The sequence below is a fragment of the Cyprinus carpio genome, chromosome B3 (assembly GCF_018340385.1).
Source record: "Cyprinus carpio isolate SPL01 chromosome B3, ASM1834038v1, whole genome shotgun sequence".
NCBI classification, from domain to species: Eukaryota; Metazoa; Chordata; class Actinopteri; order Cypriniformes; family Cyprinidae; genus Cyprinus; species Cyprinus carpio.
Window position 1 is genome coordinate 40744619 of NC_056599.1, and position 26974 is coordinate 40771592.

Sequence of the window (26974 nt, forward strand, 5' to 3'; positions counted from 1 at the left end):
ATGACTGATGAAGTTGCAAATGTGGTTTCATTTAAATCCATGACGAGGTCAATATGTAGTGTATATATAGGCTTATTCTAAATAAATGTTCCATTTGTTAGTCTCTTTCAACTCGAATAAAGGAATAATAAAATATATTTTGAAAATGGTTCTACTCTTGAGGATGGCAACAACCTTATAAATATTTTTAGTTAAATATTTTTATAAATATTTTTAAATATCCAAACCTGTATGAGTTGTTTTCTTATGTTGAACATAAAAGTGGAAAAATAAAAATACTATGGAAGTCAGCAGGAGCCACCAACTGATTACCAGCAATCTTCAAAATATCTTCTTTACACAAAATTGACGACACCTTAAGCCTTCTGGAGTCCAGTGACGGTCTCATCATTGGCAGATGTGCCTTCCCTCTGCCATATTCAACAGAACTTGTATTGATAGTTTTGACAGGATGTGCCAAGCTTATGATTTTAATAAAGAGAAGTCACCAGCAGATCATAGTCTGGTGGCTCCAGAAGTATAAGTGTGTTACCAGACACTGCAAGGTAAGGCAAAGTCAGACAGTCCACATAACAAAATGTAAATACTTGATTGTTTTCCATGTGCAGTAGTACAGCAGTAATGTACCTTGTATGAAGAGGCCAGTCTCTCTTGCTGGGCCAGAGTCAGTGGATGTCCCTCACTGTATCCCTTCCATCACTGGCTTCCCTTTATTCAACTCCAGGGCCAGCTCCTCTGCTGTGGTCAAGTCTTGGGTTGGAGGACCACCCCCCGTGCCAGATATATGAGCCTTGTTTTTTTCAATGCTAAAATCAACACAGACAATAAAATATGGCAGCAGACACTATTCACCTAATTTGGCTTTTTTTTTTTTTTTTTTTTTCACACATCAAGTCACTTACCAGCCTGCAAAGGTTCTTGTACTTGCTGCCAGGTCCTTTTTTGGCCAGACGTGCTTGTTCTTTAAGAAGGATAGATACATAAGAGAGCTAAATAAACGATTAGATAGATAAAAACAGATCAAATTATCAGATTAGATTAAATCAGTTAAATAGAAAACTAAAAACCTAAATAAAAATAGATAAAAGAGACATGAGATAGATTAAATAGACAGATAAAATGAACAAAATAGATCAAATACTGTAGATACGCATAGTGGATAAGTGGGTAAGCCTGGCAGACAATAGCGGACCAACTGAATGCATAAGTAGTCCAAATAACCAGTGCTCCACTGAAGCCATCATAATTACAATTCAAGGAGTTATTTGTCATTTCCCTAAATTAACAGTTGGACACTTTGCCTTAAATGTGACCAGTGGACATGCATGTTACTCATGCAAGCACATGTATGATTAATTGCAAACACTTATACACTATGCGCATCTACAGTATTTGATCTATTTTCCTCATTTTATCTGTCTATTTAATCTACCGCATCTATCTTTTTTATCTATTTTTATTTAGGTTTTTTTCTATCTAATTGATTTTATCTAATCTATAATCTGAAATAAAACTTTGTCTTTGTTTTATTAAAGAAGCTGTATTTCCCTTTTTACATATTTTATGTTTCACCTCTTCATATGTTTCCATTACAAGCTGTTGCTCAATTGGCGAGAAGTATGCCGCATGGGTTTTATCCATTTTTGCATCATTGATTCTGTGATCGATCCCGTGGTCTGTTTCAGAATGCCGTGAACGTGCACTTATCCCAACTATGTACACTTGGCTTGACATAGCTGTACGCTCTCATCCTGGCTTAGCAAATGTGCAACAGACTAAGCCAGGATGTGCTGATTGAACTAGGTCAAGCCGCGCCTTTTCTGTTATCCTGGCTTTCTTAATTCTACTTTTGTGCAATACCCCTCTGGGATCAATGGAAATAAACGGGGAACACCTGGAACCAAATCAACACAATGGGGACAGGAACAGTAGCGACCAAATATGGAAACACTCATGACAGGAGCACGTGAGGGAGGAAAACACGACACAAGACATGACAAAAGTCTAACACTACTAACAAGACAAAATGAACTAATTTAAAATTTTGTACTTCGCATTCCAATATCCACATAAAACAAAATGTGCTTGGCATAGTAATATCACGGGGGTATGGTGGTCACGCTGAACGCAGACTACAGGCCATTTAAACCGAGCAGTGCACTGTAAAAAATAACATGAACATAGGCCACTAAAGGAACATCAAATTAAGATAAGTATGTTTGAGAGGTAACTCATCTTTTTCTTACCAAATCTAAAATAATTTCAGATGCAATTTAATAATATGAATATGATTTAATGCGCTTTTGCAAGGAAAGCGTGCTTTAACGTGAACAACACCATGAACGAGGACACTGTCTACAGGCTAATTCTGCCACATTTATTTGACAGAAATGACCCCAGACAATCCTCTTCATCTGATGAAAATGACAATGAAGAATCGTCTTCACCTGATCATTCTCATGTGACCGTCATGATGCTCAAGAAGAAAACAGATGGAGGCAGACTGTACAATAAAAAGTACTACTACTTATTCTGCTCCAAACCATTCAGTAAAATGGCACGTCATTTGGAATCAAAGCACAAAGATATGCCAGAGGTGGCAAGAGCGGTCGCATTTCCGAAAGGCTCTAAAGAGCGAAGACTGCAGCTGAGTTTTTTGAGAAAAAAAGGGAACCGTTGTCATAATGCTCAAGTGTTTAAAGAAGGAACAAGAATGGTGATACCCCGACAGCAAATCATTGATCCTGTAAGAGCAAGCGATTACTTGCACTGCGTAAACGAAATGGATGACCTTGCTGACTTCCTAGGGCACGACATCAGGGTCCATCAACAGTACTATCAGCTTCCTGAAGGTACATTACAGCTGGCCAAGATAAGTAAAAGTCTTATGGCTGTGGAACGAGGACAGCTATCTGAATCCAAAGGAAGGAATCTCGATGAGATCCAGAGTGTTCCACAAGGTAAAACAAGCCTGAGTAAATAACCAAGTAAACTCATTTACACATTTTCTTCCATAGTTTTTTTTTTTTTTTTTTTTTTTGGCAGATGGCAATGAAAAAATAAAGCTGATTGAAAAATCTCAGCGGGAACGAGATGCTGCGCTCAAAAACCGTCTCGGGTTACTTGACTGTAACCCTGTTCCCTGAAAAAGCGGGAACGAGATGCTGCGCTCAATAGCGCTAATGAGAACATTCTTTGCTCGACCAGTTGTGAAGCATGTGTGTCAAAACATGCCAAGAATTGGCTTAAATAACCTTGGTAGGTGACGTCATTGATTACGTGCACCTGCAGGTTATAAATAGACGTGAAACGGGCACATCTTCAGGTTACCCCTTTGTCTGAAGAGACGTCCAGGCACGTCGACAGTGCGGCATTGAGGCGCAGCATCTCGTTCCCGCTTTTTCAGGGAACAGGGTTACAGTCAAGTAACCTGAGACGTTCCTTTATCAAAAGCTACACTCGATGCTGCGCTCAATAGCGCTAATGGGAACGAGAATACCAACGCTGCCACACTGTTTGGACCCCCAGGGTTGTGTAGTGTGTGCGCACAACATCAAAGAGGTCTCAGACATGACACTGGGATGTCGACTCAAGGACATGCGAGCCCGGAGTGGCATGGACATCCAAGCTATAGAATCTGACAAATGTGTGCGGAGAGGACCAACCTGCCGCATCACACACTTGTTGCAAGGGCGCGCCTCTTGCTAAAGCCATTGAAGATGCAACCCCCCTGGTTGAATGGGCCCTAACTCCTAGAGGCGAAGTTTGACTATGCGCCTCGAAGGCTAGGGCAATAGCATCCCTCACCCAATGTGAAATTGTTTGCCTGGTGGCAGCTGCCCCCCGGTTGTGGCCCCCATGGCATGTGAAATGTTGCTCTGACTTACGCCACTGGCTAGTGCGGTGGACGTAAATTGAAGAGCATGTACTGGACACAGTAAGTGAAGTCTTTCTTGCTCCGCTGTCGTGAATGGCGGAGGACAGAAGGCTTTGAGAATGACCGGATGTATGGTCGAGAAAGGAACCTTCGGAGGATAATTAGGGTGAGGATGCAAAATAACTTTGACTCGCCCAGGGACAAAATTTAAGCAGGAAGGCAGGACTGACAAAGCCTGTAAATCCCCAATTCTCTTTAGAGCGGTAATGGCCATAAGAAAAAGCATCTTTAGAGTCAGAAATCCTGTCAGGCGCTGATTCTAATGGTTCGAAAGGGGTGCCAGCCAGCCCTTTGAGCACTATGGCTAAATCCCATGAAGGGACCATAGCTCTAGTGGGTGGCCTCAACCGCTTAGCCCCACGAATGAAGCGGGCGACTAGATGGTGCTTTCCCACAGAAACCCCGTCAATCAAAACACGGCAAGCTGAAAAATAGCGGCCACGTAGGTTCTGAGAGTACTAGGGGATGTGCCTGAGGACAATTTCTCTTGCAGGAACTCCAGTACTGAAACAATTTGGCAGTGAGCTGGGTCTACATGGTGTGTCATGCACCAGCCCTCGAAAACACGCCATCTGAGGGCAAAAGTTCTTCTAGTGGAGGGAGCCCTAGCACTTAGAATAGTTTCTATTACATTTGCTGAAAGGCCAGCATCTCTTAGTTGGTCCCCCTCAGGGGCCAGACGTGAAGGTTCCAGAGCTCGGGCCGGGGATGAAATACTGTCCCCTGCGCCTGAGAGAGAAGATCTCTCCTGATCGGAATCGCCCACGGCGAGCCGTCGAGGAGGGATATTAGATCTGAGAACCAGACTCTGGTCAGCCAACGGGGCGCTATCAGTAAGAGGCAAGACCCCTGTCGACGGACCTTGGCTAGGACTCCCGGGAGCAGAGCAATCGGAGGAAAGACGTAAAGACGCAGTCTGGGCCACGTATGGGCCATCGCGTCCAGACCCAGGGGAGCTGGATGAGTCAGAGAGAAGTAGAGGGGACATAGTGTCATCTGCTGTGACGTAAAGAGGTCCACCTTTGCTACTTAAAATCTTTCCCAGATTGACTGACTACTTTGGGGTGGAGTTTCCATTCCCCGTGTTTCACAGCTTGTCTGGACAGCAAGTGTGCTCCCACATTCATATGCCCAGGAATGTAAATCGCCCTGAGGGACAGGAACTTGTCCTGTGCTCAAAGCAGAACCTGCTGCGCTAACTCGTTCAAGCGGCGCTACCGCAGTCTGCCCTGGCGCTCTATGTAAGAGACTACAGATGTGTTGTCCACCCGCACTAGGACATGGTAGCCTCTTAACTACTGGAGGAAGTATTTCAGGGCCAGAAATACAGTCTTCATTTCGAGCCAATTGATGTGCCAATTCGAGAAGATGACCTCTCCAGATCCCCTGGGCTGGACGGCCATCTAAGACCGCTCCCCAGCCCATGAGGAAAGCGTCTGTCATTTGGATGAAACCACCACAACACGGACCTAGAGTGGGACCCAAAGTCAGAAACCGGGGTCTGAACCACATAGAGAGGGTATGAAGCCCCTGGCACATAACCCTTATTTCCCTCTGGGGACTGGCCCTTGGATGAAATCCCCTGGCTCTGAACCACAACTGAAATTATCTCATGTGCAGGAGGCCCAAAGGTATCACCGTGGATGCAGCTGCCATGAGACCTAAAACTTTTCTGAAATTGATGAACAGTGACTTTCTGGCCTAGCTTGATGTTCTTTAGGGTGGTTAGAATGGATTCGACACGTGCAGGAGACAGCTGTGCCCGCATTGTGATCGGATCCCATACCACCCCCAAAACCGTTGTCCTCTGAGCAGGAGAGAGAACACTTTTCTTGGCGTTGAGTCTCAACCCCAGAGATTCGAGATGAGCTAGGACGACATCCTGATGTCGAGGCGCAAGCTCTTGATGTCGTTCATCGGGTCAAGTCATCAGTCGTTCATATAATTTAAAATGTGGATGCTCTGGAGTCGTAGAGGAGCCAGAAGTACATCCATGGATTTTGTGTAAGTGCGGGATGACAAGGCTAGGCCGAATGGAAGAACCTAATACTGGTAAGCTTCGCCCCCGAAAGCGAACCTCAGGAACCTCCTGGGTTGTGGCAATATTTTTATATGAAAATGTGTGTCCTTTAGATCAATTGTCACAATCCAATCCTCCGATTGGATCTGAGAAACAATCATCTTGATTGTCAGCCTATTGAACTTGTATGTTCTGAGGCAGCGGTTCAACCCGCGAAGTTCTAAAATTGGACGCAGCCCCCAGTCTTTCTTGGGAATCAAGAAATACCGACTGTAATAGCCTGACTCTCTGTCTGGCAGAGGAACACATTCTATGGCCCCTTCGACCAACCGAGTCTGCAATTCCTGTGTCAACAGATATGCACGTTCCCGTGTCACAGAAGTGGAGACCACGCCGTTGAAACACGGAGGACGATATGCAAACTGAATCCTGTAACCTTTCGTTACAGTCCTTTCCACTCATGGGGAGATATTTGGCAGTAGCTTCCACGCTGCCAGCTTCTCCGAAAAGGGCACTAATTTTGACACTTTGTTTGTTGGGGGGGGGGGGGGGGGGGTGTTAGATGTCTGGTGTCCTGGTACGTGGCAGGAGACAACAGAGCATGTAACAATTCATTGGAGGCCACTGCCCTCCGAAACACCGGTGGTGGCGGAGGTTGTTCAGTGATCCTCTAAGGGTGCCAGGAAGGAGCTCTACACTTCTGTTGGAATTTTCCATGGCCCTCCCTGAGGGGACACACCCTTTGTCCTGGGCACAGCTTAAGGCCCTTGCTTTGGTCGTTATGACCATACTTTGGTCCAGCTCCATCCGCGGCTGCCAAGTGCTACAAGCTGCTCCCCAATCTTACGAGGGGGCGCACAACTCGCCACACTCTTTCTTTGAGCCTCCTGCCCCAGAGGAGCCGGATCGGGTCGAGACTTTTTTTTTTTTTGATAGCCCCGACACTTGAGCACAGTGAGTGAGAAACGTATTAAAAGTCTCCTTCTGGCACTCAGATCTTTAAGAAGATCAGCCTGATGTGCCTGCAGAACCCGTGGTGTGCAGGGCAGCACTAGTCTGACCCACAGCATGAAAATGCGTTCCATCCAAGTGTAGATGTTGCTACATAGCTTGGCAGGGAGCAATTGCATATATATTTTATTTAATTAATATTTATTTTTTATTTTATTTATTTTTTTATTTATTTATTTTTTTAATCGATGTTGCTCCTATAGGAGAGAGATAGCCTGCTAGCGTCTCTCTCACCTAGGAAATCAATATGTACAAAACCTCATTTTAAGGCTTTTATCTGGTCACTACACAAGCCACCACCTAGTAACTCCTCATGGCCCTATCTTCCACACAGCACAACTAACATAGAACACCCACAATATCCATTACAAACAGAAGCAATAGCCACAGCCGCCTCTGCCCAATCAGAAGAAGTGCCTGGGCACGCTTCGGAGGTGGGCGCGAGAACCTTCCGATCTGGCGAGAACATGAGAGAGGGGGATTTTGCCGGTACTTTAATCCTCAGCCAGATCAAAGCGCGATCTTAATGAGCGGAAAGCAGCTCGTTCCTCGTGAGAGAAAAGAGCCTAACGCGGATAGGAAGTGAACCACGGTGCTCACATCTGCCACTCTAGAACGCAACAGCAGCCTGCTTTTCTTCCAAACAATAAACATGCGATTTCTCCTCAGAGATCGGCCATAGAGAGTGAGGCACGCATCTCTTATAGAATCAGCAAGAAAAATAAGTTGTTTAAAACTTTTCTTTTTTTTTTACTCTCAACATGCTATATAATGCGTTCAGCAGCATGACACACACACACACACAATGCGGTCTCTGAAGACAAAGAAACCTGAAGATGTGTCCGTTTCATGTCTATTTATAACCTGCAGGTAATCAATGGTGCATGTATGACGTCACCTACCGACGTTATTTACCGATCCTTGGCGTGTTTGACACACATGCTTCACAACCGGTCGAACAAAGAATGTTCTCATTAGCGCTATTGAGCGCAGCATCGAGTGTAGCTTTTGATAAGGGAACACTGTTGGTCATAGACATTTATTGAATGTAGCTGTTTAAAAAATATTTAGTTTGCTTCCTAATTATTTAGTTTGTGTGGTGTCTGTGTTTTCTAGAGAGAGTACTGATGGACAGTGATGGATCAGACTCTGAGAACGAGAAAGAAATGACTGAAAATGATGCTTCAGATTCACCTTCAAATTCAGCAGGTATGTAGTCTGTCTTCTTTGCTTATAATTTGACGTAAAGCCCTTTTCTCGACAAAAAGTGTTTCCAAACAATTTTTTGTGACATTTGAAGTATCGATATAGAATTTATGTGCTAAAGTTAAACAGAAAAAGATAATGTTGACACATGAGAAATGTTATCATTTCCATCAGCTATATCGGTAAAAATATTGACGCGCTAAATATTTTTTCTTAAAAAATCCTTGGATGGAAACCGGGCTAGTTATATGTTACTACAGTTAAGAACGGTCTCTCCAGTGATTCATTAGTTGTCATTTAGTTTTACAAAACAGCAGCTTTGTTTAATTTAAAGTGTTTGAAATCTTGGAACAATGTACTGGAAGTGTAATGCGGTTACTCTGTTAAAATGGATAATTTCCTCAATGTTTTATTGCTACACAGGGCAAATTCATTTGTATTGATTTAAAAATATTTAATGAATTGTTGACAGTTTATTAAATAATATGACGTAAATATAAAATAATTGATTGCAAGATTTCACCAGTGTAACTCACAGAGAAGGGTGTTCAAATCTATATATATTTGTATATATATATCTAGTATATTATTATATATTATATTAATATATTGCAACATTTTTCCCCATTGATTTTATTTATTTATTTATTTTTTTAGTATGAGGCCCCTTATATAGGTTTACATTTATTAATATATAGCACAATGAAAGCTTTGGCTTTGGTTCCTTCAAAAAATGCATTAAACACTTTTTAAAGCCTTATTATTAAAACTTATTGACTCTTGCGCCCTTTTTTAGACAGAATCATAGTAATTTTAAGGTATAGATATATATATATTTAACCAGGAATAAAACCCTGAATGTCTGTGACAAATGTTCGTCTGCGCGCTAACAGGACTTTTATTTTGTTCTGGCGCTGTGACGTCACAAGCCTGCGACGCGCTCCTGCATTTGTTGTGATTCGACTGAAGGTTCCAAGCATTTCAAGTATTTAATTTCATACAAACCGTTCAGGCGGTTTTATAGTTTGTACAAGCAATGCCAAATTAATTAATTGTTCTTGAATATAATAATTCAGTGTTTTACGTTGTTTTGTGTGAGTAAAGCGCATCTAAACAGAAACGTAACATAAAATTACCCTCCCATATCACTCCAACGTAACCATTAACACGGAAGAGAGGATCACCGCATGCTGCTCGAAACAGTGTAAACACAACGAGAACACTGCACTGACTACCTTACTGAAACTGATTGAGTTCGGTTTATTTTCATCTCTGTTAATTATTCTCATCTCAGTCAAGACAGACTGTCCACACAGAAACTCCCGCTGAGATCCACACAGTACTTCAAAGATGCCGTTCATTAAAGAGGAGAGTGAAGATGTGAAGATTGAAGAGACGTTCAGACTTAGACGTGAAGATACTGAGGAACACACAGGTTGGTCTTCACTCTCAAAAAACAATACAATCCACTCATTTCTATCACTTATGCATCAGCGTCTAACAAAAACACTGTAATAAAACATATAAAATAAAAACCAATATACAAAATATATTACGTAATATATTAATAGAAAACATTTATAAAGGAAACTTTGAGATAAGTGACAAACTCTGCTAATAAAACCAGTAAAGTTACACATTAAGTAGTCAGTGTTATAGTAACACACTCAAATCAATCGAGGATGTGTGAAGATTTACGTGTTGCAGAATCATTAAAATTACTTATTTATACATTTGTAAATAATTGTAATAGGAAAATTGTATCATCATATTTATAATTGTGAATTAATTTAGTGTATTTTCCAGTGGTCTGGTGTTATTTTTCTCCTTTGTCACTGTCAAGATTCTGTAAATGGATTATATGTTCTGCCGATCCTCTGTATTCCCGTATAAGTTACTCGTAAATCTCTCGTGTTCCTGTTTATGAATGGCTTTGTCAAGTGTCTGGTTTTAGTTCGTTTGGCTGTAGTTCGTGCCTGGATGCTTGAGGTGTGAATGTGTTCAGGGGAGACAGAAGATGAATTGGGCAGTTCACGGGACAAAAGAATAAAGACTGCAGACTAAATGAATGCTTGTCAGATGTGAATAAACATCAGGAAGCATTTAAAACCTCTTCTAAATAAAATCATGTAAACATTTTAAAAACATGAAAAAAAAAGTTTTAATTTTTTGCAGCTGAAGTTTCTCTAGTTCCAGTTTAGCCAACGCTTCTCCTTCTCGTCATTAATGAATATAACTGACTTGTCACAATGTAAAAGAAGAAAATTACTAGCCATCCCATCTTTGATATCATTAATGTACTCCGCTAACTGGAGTATTATTGGCATAACTGTGAAATCCAGTGATAATGTCCCTCAGTGGAAAAACATGCATAGGAGTAAAGCAGAGGACCTAATACTGAGCCCTGTGGCACTCCATAGTTTGCATCTCTTGATTTACACAAAGTAGTAACAGATAAAATAGACAGTGGCCAATAACAAATAATTATCATAATTCAACATTAGGGCTGGGATGATAAATCGATGCAGAGTCGATTCGTGGATCGATTCTTAGATTTTCAGAATGCATCGCGATTCCTTTGGAATCGATTCTGAACTTAGATTTTAACAGCAGATGGCGCTCTAATCTAGTTTTTATCCACACACTCAAATACTCATGAAGAAGAGGGCTAAAGCATTCGGCTGAGTCATGTAATTTCACCTCAGCTTAGAATGCTTTTATGACGCGAGATTAATGTAAACACAGCCCACTGTGAACACCTTTGTAATTCCCTTCAGCCTTTTCGAATTTTATGAATTATTATTTTAGGTTTAAGTGTGTGTAAAGATTTGGAAACAAGCAGAGTACGGCTGATTCTAAAGCATGGAGTGCCGTCTGCTGTTCAAAACTATGCTCAGAATCGATTCAAGAAAGAATCGCGATGCATTCAGAAAATCTCAGAATCGATGCTGAATCATTTCTCGATTCGCGATGCATCGATTTATTTCCCCAGCCCTATTCAATATAACTGAATTCCAACATAGTTCTCAAGCTATCCAAGAGAATAGCATGGTCTGTGTTGTTGAAAGATCTAATGGCACTAGAAGAGAGATGTAGCTGCAATTAGATGTCAAATGTAGGTCATTTGTAACTAAGCATAGTTCTGTGCTATTATGGCAGCTTATAAAGGGAGTAGTTAAAAAAAAGGGCTGTTATTTACTCAATCCTTAAGTTCTTCCAAACTTTTATTCAAATGAAACCCATGCATGTTTGGAACAAGCCTGGGGTGAGTAAATTATGACAGCACTTGAATTTTTGGGTGAACTGTTCCTTTAAATCCTGACTGAAATTGTTCACAATTCTCCATATTTGAGAGGACTAGGACTGGACCAGAATATTCTATTATTCAAATATTTGTTCGGTGGGTTGGCATTTGATTTTCAATATTTATTTTTTATTTTTTTCTTGAACAACTGGCATCCCCCTCAAATGGTTCTCATTCCCGCTTGAATATGAATCGCCCATGAGTGAACGTCATGATTCAGTTCATCTGGAAGAAAAGACAAAAATCCAGAAGACCTCAGTTGTGTGAGAGCACTTTAAATGGACTGAGGACAAGACAAAGGCAGTGTGCCAAATATGCGATTTGAAAATGGCCTACAACAACAGCACATCAAGTTTGAAAAACACCTGAGTTCTGCGAGTAGTACGCCTATTGTTGGTGTAAAAAAAAAAATGAACTGCTTTTATCCACCACTAAAAAAAACAAACATAAACACAAAAAAAACTTCCACACAAAAAACTTTGTAAAAACACTAAAAAACTACATTCACTAACTTGCAACCTGATTATTTATTTGAAAGTAATTTCAATTTAAATTTTATTTGTATAGCGCATTTACAACAGCCTCCAGGCTGACCAAAGTGCTTTACAGAAGAGCAAGAATATTACACATACATGGAAAATAGACCAGACAAAAATTTAAAACCACCCATTTCAAAATTTAGCATATCACAGTAGTCAATATACTAAGGAAAATAAAAAAGTTTTTAGCAAGGACTTAAAAATAGACAAGGAAGGGGCCAGTCTGATCTTTAAAGGCAAGGTATTTCAGAGTCGTGGCCCAGCCACCGCAAATGCCCGCTCCCCTCTACGCTGTAGCCTAACGCGAGGGACCACCAACAGAGCCTGGTCACAGGATCGTAGGCTTCTTGATGGAGTATAAGGATGAAGAAGTTCAGATAACTAGACAGGAGCTTTGTTATGAAGGGATTTATAAATGAAGAGGAGAATTTTAAAGTCTATTCTCTGACAAATCGGCAACCAGTGAAGGGATCTAAGAATTGGAGTGATGTGTGTTCATGTTTACGACAGTTTTAAAAGAAGTCTGGCTGCAGCATTTTGGACAAGCTGAAGTCGCTCAATTTGAGATTAAGATATACCGCAATGTAAAGAATTGCAGTAATCTAGACGAGACGTAACAAACGCATCAACAGCCATTTCTAGAGTTTTAGGAGTGAGAAAGTTTTTAATTTTAGACAGTAAACGAAGCTGATAGAAACTGGATCCAATAACAGAATAGATATGTCTATCAAATTTTAAGTGTTGGTCAATAATAATACCTAGGTTCTGCACCCGTGAGGATCTAAAAACGGATAAACTTTCTAGCTCAGGGCTTATACACTGAGAGTTCTCATTAGGACCGAAAACAATTACCTCGGTCCTGTCCTCGTTTAAGAAGAGGAAATTTTGGGCTAGCCATAATTTAACCTCCTCTAAACATTGGAGAAGGGAAGTGATCGCAGTGGAGTTGTTTTTCTTAACTAGAGTGTCAGTTGCGTAGAAATGAAAAGACACACCATGTTTTCTTAGAATAGAACCCAGAGGTAGCATGTACAGCGAGAGGAGTGACTGTAGCAACTTAGAGCCTTGTGGAAGGCCACAGGTCAGAGGAGCAGGGGAAGTTTCACTAAAAACTTTCTGTCAGATAGGTATGACTGAAACCATTTCAGAGCGTTTGCTTTTAGACCTACCCAAGACTCTAATCTAGATAGTAGTAAGGAGTGGTCTATGGTATCAAAAGCAGCCGATAAATCAAAAAGAATAAGAACCACAAAATCCCCGGAATCAGTGGAGAGGTAAATATCATTTAACACTCAAAAGGGCGGATTCAGTGCTGTGAGCAGACTTAAAACCAGATTGAAAAACCTCATAAATAGAATTACTAGTCAAAAAGTGTTGAAGTTGATTCAGCACAATTTTCTCTAAAACTTTTGAAATGAAAGGCAAAACAGAAATTGGACGAAAATTTTTTAGAACAGTGTGGTCCAGTGAAGGCTTCTTGAGTAGAGGAGTGACTGTAGCAACTTTAAAGTCGGCAGGAACAGAGCCGGTTTGGAGACACTTATTAATAAGAGACAGCAGACCTGGCCCAATCGAATCAGTAATTAATTTAAAAAATTTGGTGTGAATGATATCGCTAGAACAGAATGAGGGTTTAAGATTGTCAATCACCTCCTTCAATTCCTGGAGACTGAAGGAAGACTAAGTAGGTACAACCACAAAATTTAACTCAAATTCCTACCACAAAAAAAAATAGAAGAAGACTAAGTAGGTAGCTTCACTAACTTGCAACATTATTTATATTAAATTTAAACTTTGAAAATAAAAAGAAAGAGTTTGTTTATTGAAATGTGTGATGTTTAACCAGCCTAACGTTACCTTGTTCTATTTAGCCTATTACAGTTTGTTATATTCTATAGAAGGGAATTCATTTAATTTTATTTAAACTGTTAATTAAAATGTGTGATGCTATTATTAAAAGTTTGCTACTGTGTTGTTTATTTATTACAGTTCGTTGAACCTCGTTCATTTATTTTTCATTCTTAATTATTAAATGATAAATCTCTTGGAGCATATAAGCCCTGCCCGCATGAGGCGCGCTGCTTCTGGCTCGCGCTGTTCTGTAGTTTATTAAAAGTTTATTAATTTTGAACATGTCGAGTGTCCATATTGCACCAAAACACGACGCTGCACTCCCTTGGGTCCACAGCAACACACCGCCACGTGTGAAGTCGATTGGATGAATGGTTCTCGACATAATAAAAATGCAAACAGACAGACAGACACAGAGATTCTTGCCTTTATTAGAGAGACAAATATGTTCAGCCCCCTCCCTCTGAAGCTTCAAATATTCAGTGTTGATTACTAGCGAAGCTTCGAAGCTCGAAAAATGGTATTCGGCCCAGCCCTAGAGAGGACCAAGTTGAGTTATTCTAATATTTCAGACATAAATCGCATATTTAAAATTTGTTTATTCCAGAAGTGTTTGTTTGTTTGTTTTTTAAAAAGAGGTTTGACATCATTTTATCTTTTAAATGGCTTTTACATCATCCACTGCTCAATATACAGCACTAAATTAAGATAAATAACTTTTGGTTCTTCATCAGAAAACTATCCATAATGCTTAGAAAAATGCATCTGAAAATATAATTAGAGGTACAATTAGCATCAAGCTACATTTCAAAATGTATAGAATTATTAATGTTTTTGCTCAAACCTCACTTTAAACATTAAAGAGCCGTAGTTCTCTGACAAGCTACGCAGTATTGTGGTCATAAACAAATGCGATCCATCTGCAATTTATGAATGCAATATTGCGTAGCTTGTCAGCGAACTACGGCTCTGTGTAGTAAATGCTGCTCCATCTGAAAGCACGTGATGGAGATTTACTACTAATCACAGAACCTGCTTTACTGACGAGATGCGCATGACAATCGCATGCAATTTATTGTGCAGCCCTACTTTGAATGCATGCTACATTGTATAGTTTATATTTATCAAGACGGAAGTGCTAGAAGTGCAAATAATAGAATGTATGCTTTAGCACAATATTTTTTCAATAGCAGATCGTGGAGACATAAATTGTGATATCTCACATTCTTACTCTGGGATTACAGATTTGTCATCTTTCAGTAGCTCAGTGGGTTGATATTTGCTGTTTTGTGCCACTGAACAGGGGTTAACTTGTTTTTGTCTCTTTTCGTCATAGAGCTGATGGCACTGAAAGAGGAGAATCAAGAACTGAGTGTAATGGAAGAGAAACATCATGATTTTGTAACTGAAGAACAGACATCTTCAACAGTTCAAAACACTGAAACCTTTAATCACCACACAATGGTTCACTCAAGACAGAATTTGTTTAAATGCGGTCAGTGTGGAAGAAAATTCTGGAACATTAAACACCTCAACAGACACGCAATACTTCATTCCAAAGAAAAGCCTTTTAAATGCCAGCAGTGTGAAAAGTGTTTTAAAATCGAGAAATACCTGAAGAATCACATGAAGATTCACAGTGGACAGAAGCCGTTCACGTGCACTCAGTGTGGGAAGAGTTTCGGTCATAAAGTCTGCCTCAAGAATCACATGACTCTTCACACCGGAGAGAAGCCTTACACCTGCAGACTGTGTGGAAAGAGCTTCTCACAAAGTGGAAATCTTAAATATCACATGAGAGTTCACACTGGAGAGAAACGTTACACCTGCCCTCACTGCAATAAAAAATTTGGTCACAAAGGCAGCCTCAAGGCTCACATGAGGATTCACACCGGAGAGAAGCCCTACACATGCCAACACTGTGAAGAGAGATTTACATTCAAAGAGTCCTTTGAAATACACGTGATACGTCACGCTGGAGAGATGCCTTTCACCTGCCAACTGTGCGGCAAGGGCTTCCCACAGAAAGCAAATCTGAAGAATCACATAAGAGTTCACACTGGAGAGAAGCCGTTCATCTGTCCTCACTGTGGAAAGGGTTTCACTTTTAAAGGAAACCTTAAGATTCACATGAGGATTCACACTGGAGAGAAGCCGTACTCGTGCTCTCAGTGTGAGATGAGGTTCCTGTATAAAAGAGACCTGAAACAGCATTTACAAACTCAGTGTCCCTCAGAGTGACGAGATGCTATATGTGTGTGTGAGACTTGTTCCGTATCAGAAGATCACCTCTGCACCACGTGGTTTATTTGCATCCTCCTTTATATTTTGCCTTGAGGCTTTTTTCTTTTGTCACGGTCAGAAGTGGCCACAAGTGTTCATATGTGCATCCTTTCAAGTATAGAGAGGTTGCAATAAACATCCTCTAATTTTGACAACATTTACATTGTCATTTTGCAGATGCATTTATCCAAAGCGACTTACATTTGAGGAATACATAAAGTGATTCTTCTTAAAGAGGCAAACAGACACAGGAAGTGCTCGTAATATCAAGATAAAAAAAATTAAAACATAGAAAAAAAAAGTACAAGCTAGAAAGGGAAGGAATAAATAAAGAATTTTTTTTTTGACATTTCAAGACATTTCTCATACATTTGATTGAGTTTAAAGGTGCAGTGTGTAATATTTAGGAGGATCTATTGACAGAAATGCAATATAATATACATAACTCTGTTGAGCAATTTATATACCACAGTAGCCCTAAACAGTCAAATAGAGTGCACTTCGTCAGGACACGATAATGAAAAAGTATCAATAATATTCACAATAACGTATCGGTTTATTGAATAATTAAGTAAATATAATTTCTTAATTTACCTTTGTGAAGCAAGCTCATTGCTGGCTAGTCTCAAACGATGACATCTTAGTCCTGTATCGGTCACCGTAGCTTCTGTAAATGCATTTAAGATACAAATTATACAAAACGAAGTTCGTTCAATTTTCCACAAACTAGATGTATGGTCAAAAATTGTCTGACCCACTCCATTTCTCCCGGCATAATGGTGTCCAATTCATTACCATCTTGAATTGAAAATGGGTCATTTGTGTAATATATGATCCGATTAGTTTTTGTGTGTGTGTGTCTTTTTACAGTACCAACTCAATTCTGTTCCAACTCAAAGTACACCACTTTTATTGTTTGTGTGCTCTGGTTTGGAATTTTAAAAAAAACACGTTTTTGCAGTCTTGAGTTGTAGCCAATCACAGGCATCTGTGTTGAAAGCAATGGCAAATCAGAGTTTACTTTAACCATAGCCAGGTAGCACCTTATTAAATCATGAAAACTTAATCACATAACAAAAATCCAAAAATGTAGTATTTGTAATAAGATTAAATTACATTTTAAAATACTTGTAATTAGAAAACAATTACTTTTTTATGGATTACATACTTATTATTCACATAATAGCAATGAATTATACATAATTTTTTTGATTCTCCCTAATAATAATTTTAAATGTTCCTTTCTAAAATAGCTTACTGCTTATACACACTCTTAAAATACACAAATTCACATTATTTCTTATTAACATGTAATGCAGGCATTCCCAAACATTTTTAGTCATCTGAACATCTTTCATCTAATAAGTTTTCTTGAAGTACCCTGACATTTTAAAATAAATACTTTAATAATTATCACTGTTCTCTGTTGGTTAATGGTCACCTGACATGTAGGTAAACAAGTTAAATATTTAAATTGTTTTAGTAAGTATTTTATTTTGACTGATGTTATTCTGAAATGAACACTTAAATCCCCCACATTTATTATATTAACAAATATCATCCTTTCATTAAAAGCAGAGTAACTGTGGACCATTGCTGAAAACCCCAGTTTGGGAAACCTTGATAATGTAATGTAACGTTTAATGCACTTCATTTTATTAATTACATCAATATGGTATGAGATCATCGTAATTAAATAAATGTCTTTGTATTTTGCTAATTTTTTGAGATAGGAATTTTGGGTTTTCATGAGCTGTATGCCAAAATCATCAGTATTAAAACAATAAAAGACCTGAAATATTTCAGTTGGTGTGCAATGAATCTAAAATATATGAAAGTTTAGTTTTATCATTACATTATGGAAAATAATGAACTTTTATCACAATATGCTAATTTTTTGAGAAGGACCTGTATATCAATATGGTATGAGATCATCGTAATGAAATAAATGGCGCTCTGGTTGTTTCACTGCTCTTTCTCACTGAGTACCAGAGTTGCTGTCTTCCAAGAAGTATCTCTTGAGTGGTGTTTAATGAAGAACTGGTGGTTAGCTGTCAGCACAGTAACTTTTCACAATGCCATCTGAATCATCAGAGGTCAAAGAGCATGCTGTTTGGATCAGCAGAGTAATTGTGGACCATTGCTGCATACTCCTGAGAATGTCCCAAACCCCAAAAAGCTTATTAAATGGATACTCCACCGCAAAATGAAAATTGTCATTAATCACTTACCCCCATGTCGTTCCAAACCCGTAAAAGCTTTGTTCGTCTTCGGAAACAATTTAAGATATTTTGGATGAAAACCGGGAGGCTTGAGACTGTCCCATAGACTGCCAAATAAATAACAGTGTTAAGGTCCAGGAAAGTTAAGCTAGCTGTCAATGGCCTCCTTCATTGGGTGAGTAAAAACTAGGGCTGTCAGTTTAACACCTTAATTAATTAGTTGTGAAAAAATAACACAATTAAAATATTTTAACAAAGTTAACGCACTGGCCCTGCCCCCAGACCTGTATGTCATCGCACATTTCATACAGTTGACTTGACAATTATGATGCAAAGCAACAACTCCATAAATGCAGTTCAACACTAAAATTCAAGATATTAGGGCAAAAATGCTCCTGTATGAGTTTTGTATCATATTTATTTCATATGATAATCTGTATTACACAAGCAGTGAGAGTACAAATGTGATTTTATACAACAGTTCAGTAAATAAGAAGTTAATATTGTGTTATATTTTAAACACAATATTGTCTGTTTTTGCTCAGTTTTGCCAACAATAATATTACCTATAAAGCAACAGCAGAATTGTTGTGCATCTGTGAGCAATACAGTGGTGTTTAGTTTCTGAATCAATTCGTGTTTTGAATGAATCGTGTGACTCAGTGAATCAAAGCCCATTCATAAAGTGAGTCATTTAATTAATTGCTGAATGAATCAGCTGTTTGAACGAATCGAATGAAAGACTCAAAGACGTGTACCACCACCTGCTGGCAGTTTTAGCCTCTTCTTTAGAGTATTATTTCATGAAAAAATGGAAAATGTTTTGTAAAGGGATAGCCTAGTTCACCCCCCAAAAAAATGATGTCATCATTTACTCAAACCTCAATGATTTGGGCTACTTTCTTTTGTGAAGGTATTTTGAAGACTGTTTCCTTGGTTGTCAGTTATAATCATCAAAATTAAAAGAAATAAACATTTGAAATATATCAGTCTGTGTGTAATGAATGAATATAATATACAAGTTTCACTTTTTGAATGGAATTAGTGAAATCAACTTAACTATAATAACAGTGCTTATTAACTGTGGAAATGCATCATCACAGTCTGGGAAAACAGTCAACATTTTGTATATATATATATATATATATATATATATATATATATATATATATATATATATATATGTGTGTGTGTGTGTGTGTGTGTGTGTACATGTATATATTATACTTAAGGAGCTCATTAATTAAACACAATTTGGAATTCACATCCACACTTTTTTGTGTTGTGTAATTAGCTTAATTTGTTTAATAATTATTACACTAATACTGTTATAAACTGTTCATTTCACAATTATTTATTTTACTTTATAATTTACTATTAATTTATTCTTCATTATGGTCTATTCTGTATTATTCCACCATTGATATTACATATTCTTCTTGCTATTATTTATCTATAGTTATTCATATATTTAGTATGGTATTACACATATTATACATATAATTTGTGCTATTATAAATCTATTATATCACTTGTGTTATTGTACTTTTGTACTCGCTTTTTATATTATTCACTTTACTACAAGTTGTACTTCATATACTTTTTAATATTGCATATCACTTTTACTATATTTTTACTGTGCACTGTATCAGTGCATAATATTTTACCACTATGACTAAGTTTTACTGGATCCATAAAGGCTTATCAGTTGGATTTGTTATTGTTTGTTGTGGAGTTTATCTGTAGGCTATAGAGTGCTATCAGAATAAAAAGCAGATTACCAGTGTGTCACTTTTTGATTTGTATTCGCTGGTTGTATTCAATTTTCTCAATGATGGTAAATTATTAGTGTTTAAAGATGTATTATTTAGATTTTTTTCCAGTATTTCAAAGGAAATGAGCTGCGTTCTGACTTGAAGCACAAAAAAAGCTCAAATGTTGGGGTTGAACACAGAAAGCAATGAAATAACTTAATTTCATTTAATGTACATTCAAATTACATGTATATGTCACAGTTATACTACATTAACATTAGAATTATTAGAAGTGTGAGCTTTCAAAATTTCTTACGAAAATCAATAATTTTCCAAACCTAACTAATTAACTGGAGGAAAAGTTATTTTTAACTGCATGTAGATCACAAACCTCTGAAATCGGTTGATAAATGTGAACGTTATTGCGTTTTTATCCAGAAAAACCACAGGTCCCTCATTTACTTCCATTTATTTTTAAGGCAGTCTTGCCATCACAAACACAGCGGACGCGTTTACGTATCTCAGCAACCGCTCAAAGCAGCCAATGAGGCCTCTAGGTATTTAAGTCTATGCTGTAAATAATGTCATATTTTATAATGTCAGAAACTCTCTAGAAGGTCATTTTGTGAGGAATCTATTATATTTGAAAGTGCAGATCATTATTCATACAGCATTCAGACATTTCACATATTCATCATCAATTACAATCTGACCACAAGTTAATTTGAAATTGTTTTTAATTATTTGTGCACAAACAGAGACAAATCACATGTATTATAAGATATCAGAATGACATGTTCTCATTGAATCAGGTTTGTGAAAGGTCCTTTTTCAACTGAAAGGTGATTTCGATAGTAATGATACAAATGACTGATGTGAGACTACAATAAAAACTGATTTCCACCAACACAAATAGAGGTTGTGAAAACCACAGACACACAGATCGTCACTCACACACTGATCTTACGTCTATATGATGATTTATAACACATCTGTTTTGACATATCTATACTGACAGAAGATCAACTGCAGTATTAATGTCATGAAGAGAAAAGAAGACACTATAACATCTATAACCCTTACTGATTGATCATACAGCTGAAAGCATTATTGGTTGAATCTCTCGTCAGTCTGTTCTGATACATCAACAGATCAACAGCTTCACTGATGTTCCAACAGAAACAAGAAACCCAGGGTAGAGCGGCTGAGTGAATGTGGTCTGGACTGTGTGGATGAGGCTAACTGTGTCAGAGACGCTGTAGAAGGACAGAGTTCCTGCACTGTGATCCACATACACTCCTATTCTATGACTGATGGTAAACTTCACAGAGAGATCAGTCTCTATGTTATTGTGTATGAATGAGTATCGGAGGTGCGAACAGTACAAACTCCAGGACTGATTATTACATCCAAACGAACACTCATGACCTCGTCCCTTCCTGCTGATGCTCTGATATGACACTGCTATAAACACACCAGTACTAAAATAATCTTCATCTCCTTTCCACTCAATCTCCCAGTAACAGCGTCCACACACACTCTCTCTACACAACACCTGATACACACCATCAAATCTGTCTGGATGATCAGGATACCGCTGTTTCTTTCTCCCCCATGTCACCTCTCTGTTTTCCTCTGACAGGCTGAGATTATTGTTAGCGGTGTTTGGATCCAGTGTGAGAAACCAGGCATCTGAACACAAGAAAAGAGACAGTTATAACACAACAGCGATTTTGAGCAGCTTCAAACATTTACAGCTACTGTAAGTAATGGAAATGTGTGGTCTTGTGAGATGGACGTGACTCTGGAGGAGTTGGATGTGATCCCAAGTTGAGATGGTCTTGTGAATTTTATAGCAGCTTTGGCGAGATGTCAAAGATCTTTTAAGGCCTTTAAAGTTCAAAAGCTGAAATTACTGAGTCCATGAAGCAGGGCTGGATTACTTTAATGGCAAAAGCTTTTATTTAGATCACTGGGGCCCAGTTACTTTACTGAACCCTGACTATAAATTGTGAGCCTTGTTTTATGTGAATAGTTTGAAGCATGTTCAGATGAAATGATTTCTTTTTCCCAGTCTGTGTGTGAAATGCATGTAAAGGTGTAATTTTAGTTTTAGATTTGCTGGTGGTGAATGAAAAATGATGGTGAATTTTATTTCTGTACAGATATGGGTACAGATATTTTATTACAGTACAGAGGGGCTGCCAGACGGCATTGGTGGAGGAGGCAGGAGCGGGTTGGAGGGTGGGCATTCGTGAGCCTCTGGCATTCGGTGCTAAACTCTGGATCAGGAGCCCCCTCTAGGCTGAACACTGGAACAGGGTTGCACTCTGGGGGAGCAGACACTTGATGAGGGGGCATTCTAGGAACAGGCACTGGAGGGCGCTCTGGACTGGATTCGTTGGCTGGAGCCCTCACCTCTTCGTTCTAGCAAAAAACGGCACACCATATTCAGCTCACCCTCACCTTAGATGCATCTCGCACATCTACTCACCTCACTCACACAGTCCCCGCTTCGATCCCCCGTGGCAGGCGTTGTTGCCGGCTCACACACCTTGACTGACGTCATCAGCAGCTCTGGCTCCGCGGCGATCCTCAGCTCTGCCACTCCATGTGGCGATAACTCGTTGGCTGCGGCGGGCTCCGGATTTCTGGCTTTAACTCCGCACAGCAGGGAGATGGTGAGTTGGGATCTGGGTCCGGAGTGGATCTGGCGAGATCATCCTCGGGAGTGAAGGTGAGAGGTGACCCGTTTCTCGCCAGAATCCACTCCACAAGCGTGCCAAAATCCACACAAGGACCATCTTTGGACAATGGCGCTCTGCACTCAATGTTTAGACTGGCATCCTAGAATGCACAGAGTGTGTCATCTGGGTAGTGGGTGGTGCTTGCTAGGAGCTGGGAACAGTCTAGTATGGTCCTCGAGAGCTTTGTCCCCCTGCTCCAGCAGGAGGAGGAGGTGGTATTCGGGCCGAAGAAGGGCATCCATGAAGGGAAACACAACAGAAGCAAAAACACAGAGAAAAGCGAAAAACAAAAACATAGAGTACACATGGAAGTTATGGTATTTGGTCGGGTCTTCTGTCATGATCTGTGATGGCAAGAAGTGCAGAGCGAGGAACAAGGAGTCTTTAATCCAAGGAATAACAGGGAAATAACACACAATCCAAAAAGTAGACCCGACACAGACAAACAGCACAGACTAGGAATTAAGTACACAAGGAAATGAGGATAATTAACTAAACACAGCTGGAAACAAATGATGAACTAATCGGGCAAAACATGACACAGACAGTCCAGAATCCTGACACCTACAGACTGTGCTGAAAATATGAAGACCAAACATCAATGGGTAATGCTGAATGCATTAATATTTATAGTATATACCTTAATAGGTAAGGTTGCATACATTGTTGTAACACACACAGCACTCTGTTAAGTATATACAGTTCTGTAAATGGATATGAAGAAGGGTTAATAAATTTTGTGTCCATTTTGTGTGAATGCATGTAAAGATATGTTCTTCCATTGTGGCATTGTGGCATTACATGGATGTATTACTTGGTTAAAACTTAAAAGAACAACATAAATGTTGTTGTTTTTTTTTCTTTCAAGTTGTAATTAAAGTACTCTTAAAACACATTGGTCCAGATGTGTTCAGTTGTGTATTGTTAATAAATCAGTACTCTTTAATAATGTGTGGTGTGTGTGTTAGACATACATTTGTGTAATCCTGGTGAAATCCTGAACTCTCCTCCATGATCCACACTATAAATAACACACAATGTTACAATTAATCAGTAAACACACACACATACACACACAGAGCAGTGCAGCCAATTAATCAAATTAATAAGTTAATTGTCATTCTAATGATTATGAAATCAAGATAAAATTAACATACTAGCGATATTCTAAGGCATGCTAGAAAGACACTATAAAAAAGTTAAAAAACACTAAAACACTAAAAAATCTCTTTTAAAATAAACAATAAAAAACCATAAAACAAGGTGTTGTCAAGTCAAAGTCTTAAAATTTTATCTAGTTGAAAATGTATATTTGATTGTAATAAAGGCCAGTATCCATCTTCAATCAGTTTTCAATGTTGAAAACCGTAAATGGATCGTGATGGCAGCTGCTACTGTATGCTGAGATAAAGGTAAGCAGAAATTATTTCTTATATGTGATTTTTGCACATTTAATGTTAATTGTCACTTAAGAGTTGAAAAGTTTTCTATTTTTAAAACATTTAATACTTTCCTACATCCATAAGTTTGTAACAAACAACACTATTTTAACAACAGACCAACACACACCATATAAAACATAACGAAACAAATACCCAAAACTTTTTAATTAGGGATGCATCGATACCACTTTTTTCAGAACGAGTCCGATACCCATACTTTTACAAATATTAGAGACAAAAGAAGAAGAAGAATCATGTTAGTTGGCTTCATTTAGGAGATAACGGATATTTCCTTCAGTTATTTCCACACTTAATTATACCTGTTAAAATGTACTGCTCCATTGCAGCAGCTCAATACTGTAATCATAAAACATTTTCCTAAAATAATGCAGGGAACCACTCGTTATACATTAGTATTTTGGTGATGTAATTTGCGTCACGCGCACTGTACGTGGACCACCGCGTATGAATAATAGCTGACGACTTTGCCACGTTTTTCATTAATATAATTAAAAACATCATTGCACAATTTTCCACACCACAATCCATCAAGTACATCTCACCAGCAAACATACACTCATTCACATCCTTCTCTTCACTCTCTGAAGCAGAAGTCTCCAAACTCATCCTTTCTAATCATCCTACTACTTGTCCACTTGATCCTATTCCATCTCATCTCCTTCAAGCCATTTCTTCTGCAGTTGTACCTGCACTCACTCACATCATTAACATATCCCTTCACACTGGTGTTTTTCCCTCAACATTTAGACAGGCTCGTATAACTCCACTACTTAACAAACCCACCCTCAACCCATCTCTTTTAGAGAACTACAGACCAGTTTCCCTTCTTCCATTCATTGTAAAAACACTTGAACAAGCTGTGTTCAACCAAGTCTCTGCCTTTCTCACACAGAACAACCTCCTTGACAGCAACCAATCTGGATTCAGAAGGGGACATTCAACTGAACTGCTTGTGGTAGTTAAGCACATCAACCATAACTCCTTCAAAAACAGCCAGAAACCTTGGAGTTGTGATTGATGATCAGCTGACTTTCTCAGACCACATTGCTAAAACTGTCTGGTCCTGCAGATTTGCTTTATTCAACATTAAGAAGATCAGGCCGGCCCTTTCTTTCGGAACATGCTGCACAACTCCTTGTTCAAGCTCTTGTTCTGTCCAGGCTGGACTATTGCAACGCTCTCTTGGCAGGTCTTCCAGCCAGTTCTATCAAACCTTTACAATTAGTCCAGAACGTGGCAGCAAGATTAATTTTTAATAGGGATACCACTTTTTCCAGTACTCGCCCGATACCGATTACTGATATTTTTATTGCATTTGTAATTTTTTTAAATATTGGGTATAGAAACCAAAAGAGTATGTATAATGTTCGCTGATTGACTTCATTTATTAAATAGATACAGTCAAACCCAAATTTATTTAGACACCTTAATCATTTCACATTATCACAGTTTCTTCTCTATAGTTTAGAAGATGGTAATAAAATATGACAAGAACTCATAGTTAAACTGTCTCAAACAAATTCATCTTGATAATGTTAGATAACTTTGATAAAAATGTATGTAAAGGATTACAATCAACCAAAAATTATTCAGACAGCTGTTAGTATGACAGTATTTACACAACTATCAATACTTAGTCGGGCAACCCTTAGCCTTAATGACTGCCTGTAGTCTCCTAGGCATGCTGTCATCCAGCTTCATGCAAACCTAAACTTCAATTTTTTTCCCCAGACTTGTTCTGAATAATTTTTGGTCCCAAATTTGTATCAGTTTTACTGGTAGTCCACTGTTTGAAGAATTTTTGGGTATTATTTTGCTATCCTTACTTAATTAAACTAACCACACTTACATAAACCAACTAATAAAGTACTCCACCCAAAAAAAAATATAAAAAAAATTATATCTGGTCTCTGAATAATTTTTGGTTTGACTGTATATCCTTTGGTTATTTTCACACTTAATTATGCCCATTAAAATATATTTTACAGGTTTTTGTTACTTTTTTGTTCTTGTTTTACTCTATGGTTCATCATCTGTAATTTAATAGAATTAGAGCTGCTCCATTTCAGTGACTTAGTACTGTAATGACGCGCTTTGCTGTAATAATGCAAGGAACCACTTGTTATAAATCTACTGGGATATTTTTCACAAATATTAGTCACGTTTTTTTTTTCTTTTCTGAAATGTGCTGCGATTTATATTTCAAAGCCATTCATATACTGCAGAAACACGCAAGCAAGCAAAACGCGCAACGCGTGCATGTATTTGTACTGTTGCAGAATGAGAGGGACAGTAGTAACGTACTGCCTAGCGCATTACACACAGGCTGCTACGTTAACTTTCGCCAGAGTCATGTATGCCTAAGGTTGAAAATAAATGATGTTTATAGTGAATGCCCCTATATATGGTCTTTTTTACAATTTAGTTTTAATCCAAATGCGTGTGCTAAGTGAGTGAACATCAAAGATCACACAACAGAAGTGTGGGTGCGCTCTCTCTCTGTCTCTCTCCGTCCCTCCCTACCATTAAGTAACTTGTGCATTGTTTTACTTACTTGTATTTGACATATCCGACCGAACTACAAACTTTCCAGTGATGAAATGTATATTCACTCAACAAGCTCGCGCATCTCTGCCA

At 38.6% G+C, this 26974-nt stretch overlaps 2 protein-coding genes across 3 annotated transcripts in view; one reads left to right on the plus strand and one right to left on the minus strand.

Annotated features, from left to right (window-relative positions):
• Positions 1-1775: 1775 nt before the first annotated feature.
• On the plus strand, positions 1776-16418 carry LOC109110194 (gastrula zinc finger protein XlCGF8.2DB-like). Of its 2 annotated transcripts, XM_042721007.1 has the most exons (4): positions 1776-2960; positions 8085-8177; positions 9469-9609; positions 15205-16418. In XM_042721007.1, exons 3-4 carry the CDS (start codon positions 9525-9527, stop codon positions 16107-16109), a joined length of 990 nt encoding a protein of 329 aa, XP_042576941.1. In that variant the 5' UTR covers positions 1776-2960; positions 8085-8177; positions 9469-9524; the 3' UTR covers positions 16110-16418. The 2 variants fall into 2 exon arrangements, with proteins under 2 accessions (XP_042576941.1, XP_042576942.1); XM_042721008.1 differs by lacking the exons at positions 1776-2960; positions 8085-8177 and adding an exon at positions 9329-9378.
• A 4217-nt stretch (positions 16419-20635) lies between these two features.
• The window catches only part of LOC109081430 (NACHT, LRR and PYD domains-containing protein 3-like), a 28097-nt gene continuing 21758 nt past the window's right edge, over positions 20636-26974 (minus strand). Inside the window, exons 7-8 of the mRNA XM_042721431.1 lie at positions 23849-23895; positions 20636-21819 (exon numbers count right to left, since the gene is read on the minus strand). Coding sequence (XP_042577365.1) covers positions 21272-21819; positions 23849-23895 — 595 coding nt within the window. The 3' untranslated portion in view covers positions 20636-21271. The remainder of the gene's footprint in view (positions 21820-23848; positions 23896-26974) is intronic.

Bases quoted from the DNA above. Each gene is read 5' to 3' on its own strand.
- LOC109110194 (XM_042721007.1), top strand. From the start codon at position 9,525: ATGCCGTTCATTAAAGAGGAGAGTGAAGATGTGAAGATTGAAGAGACG. The intron at 9,610-15,204 runs GTTGGTCTTCAC...TTTTCGTCATAG, and splicing joins AGATACTGAGGAACACACAG to AGCTGATGGCACTGAAAGAG.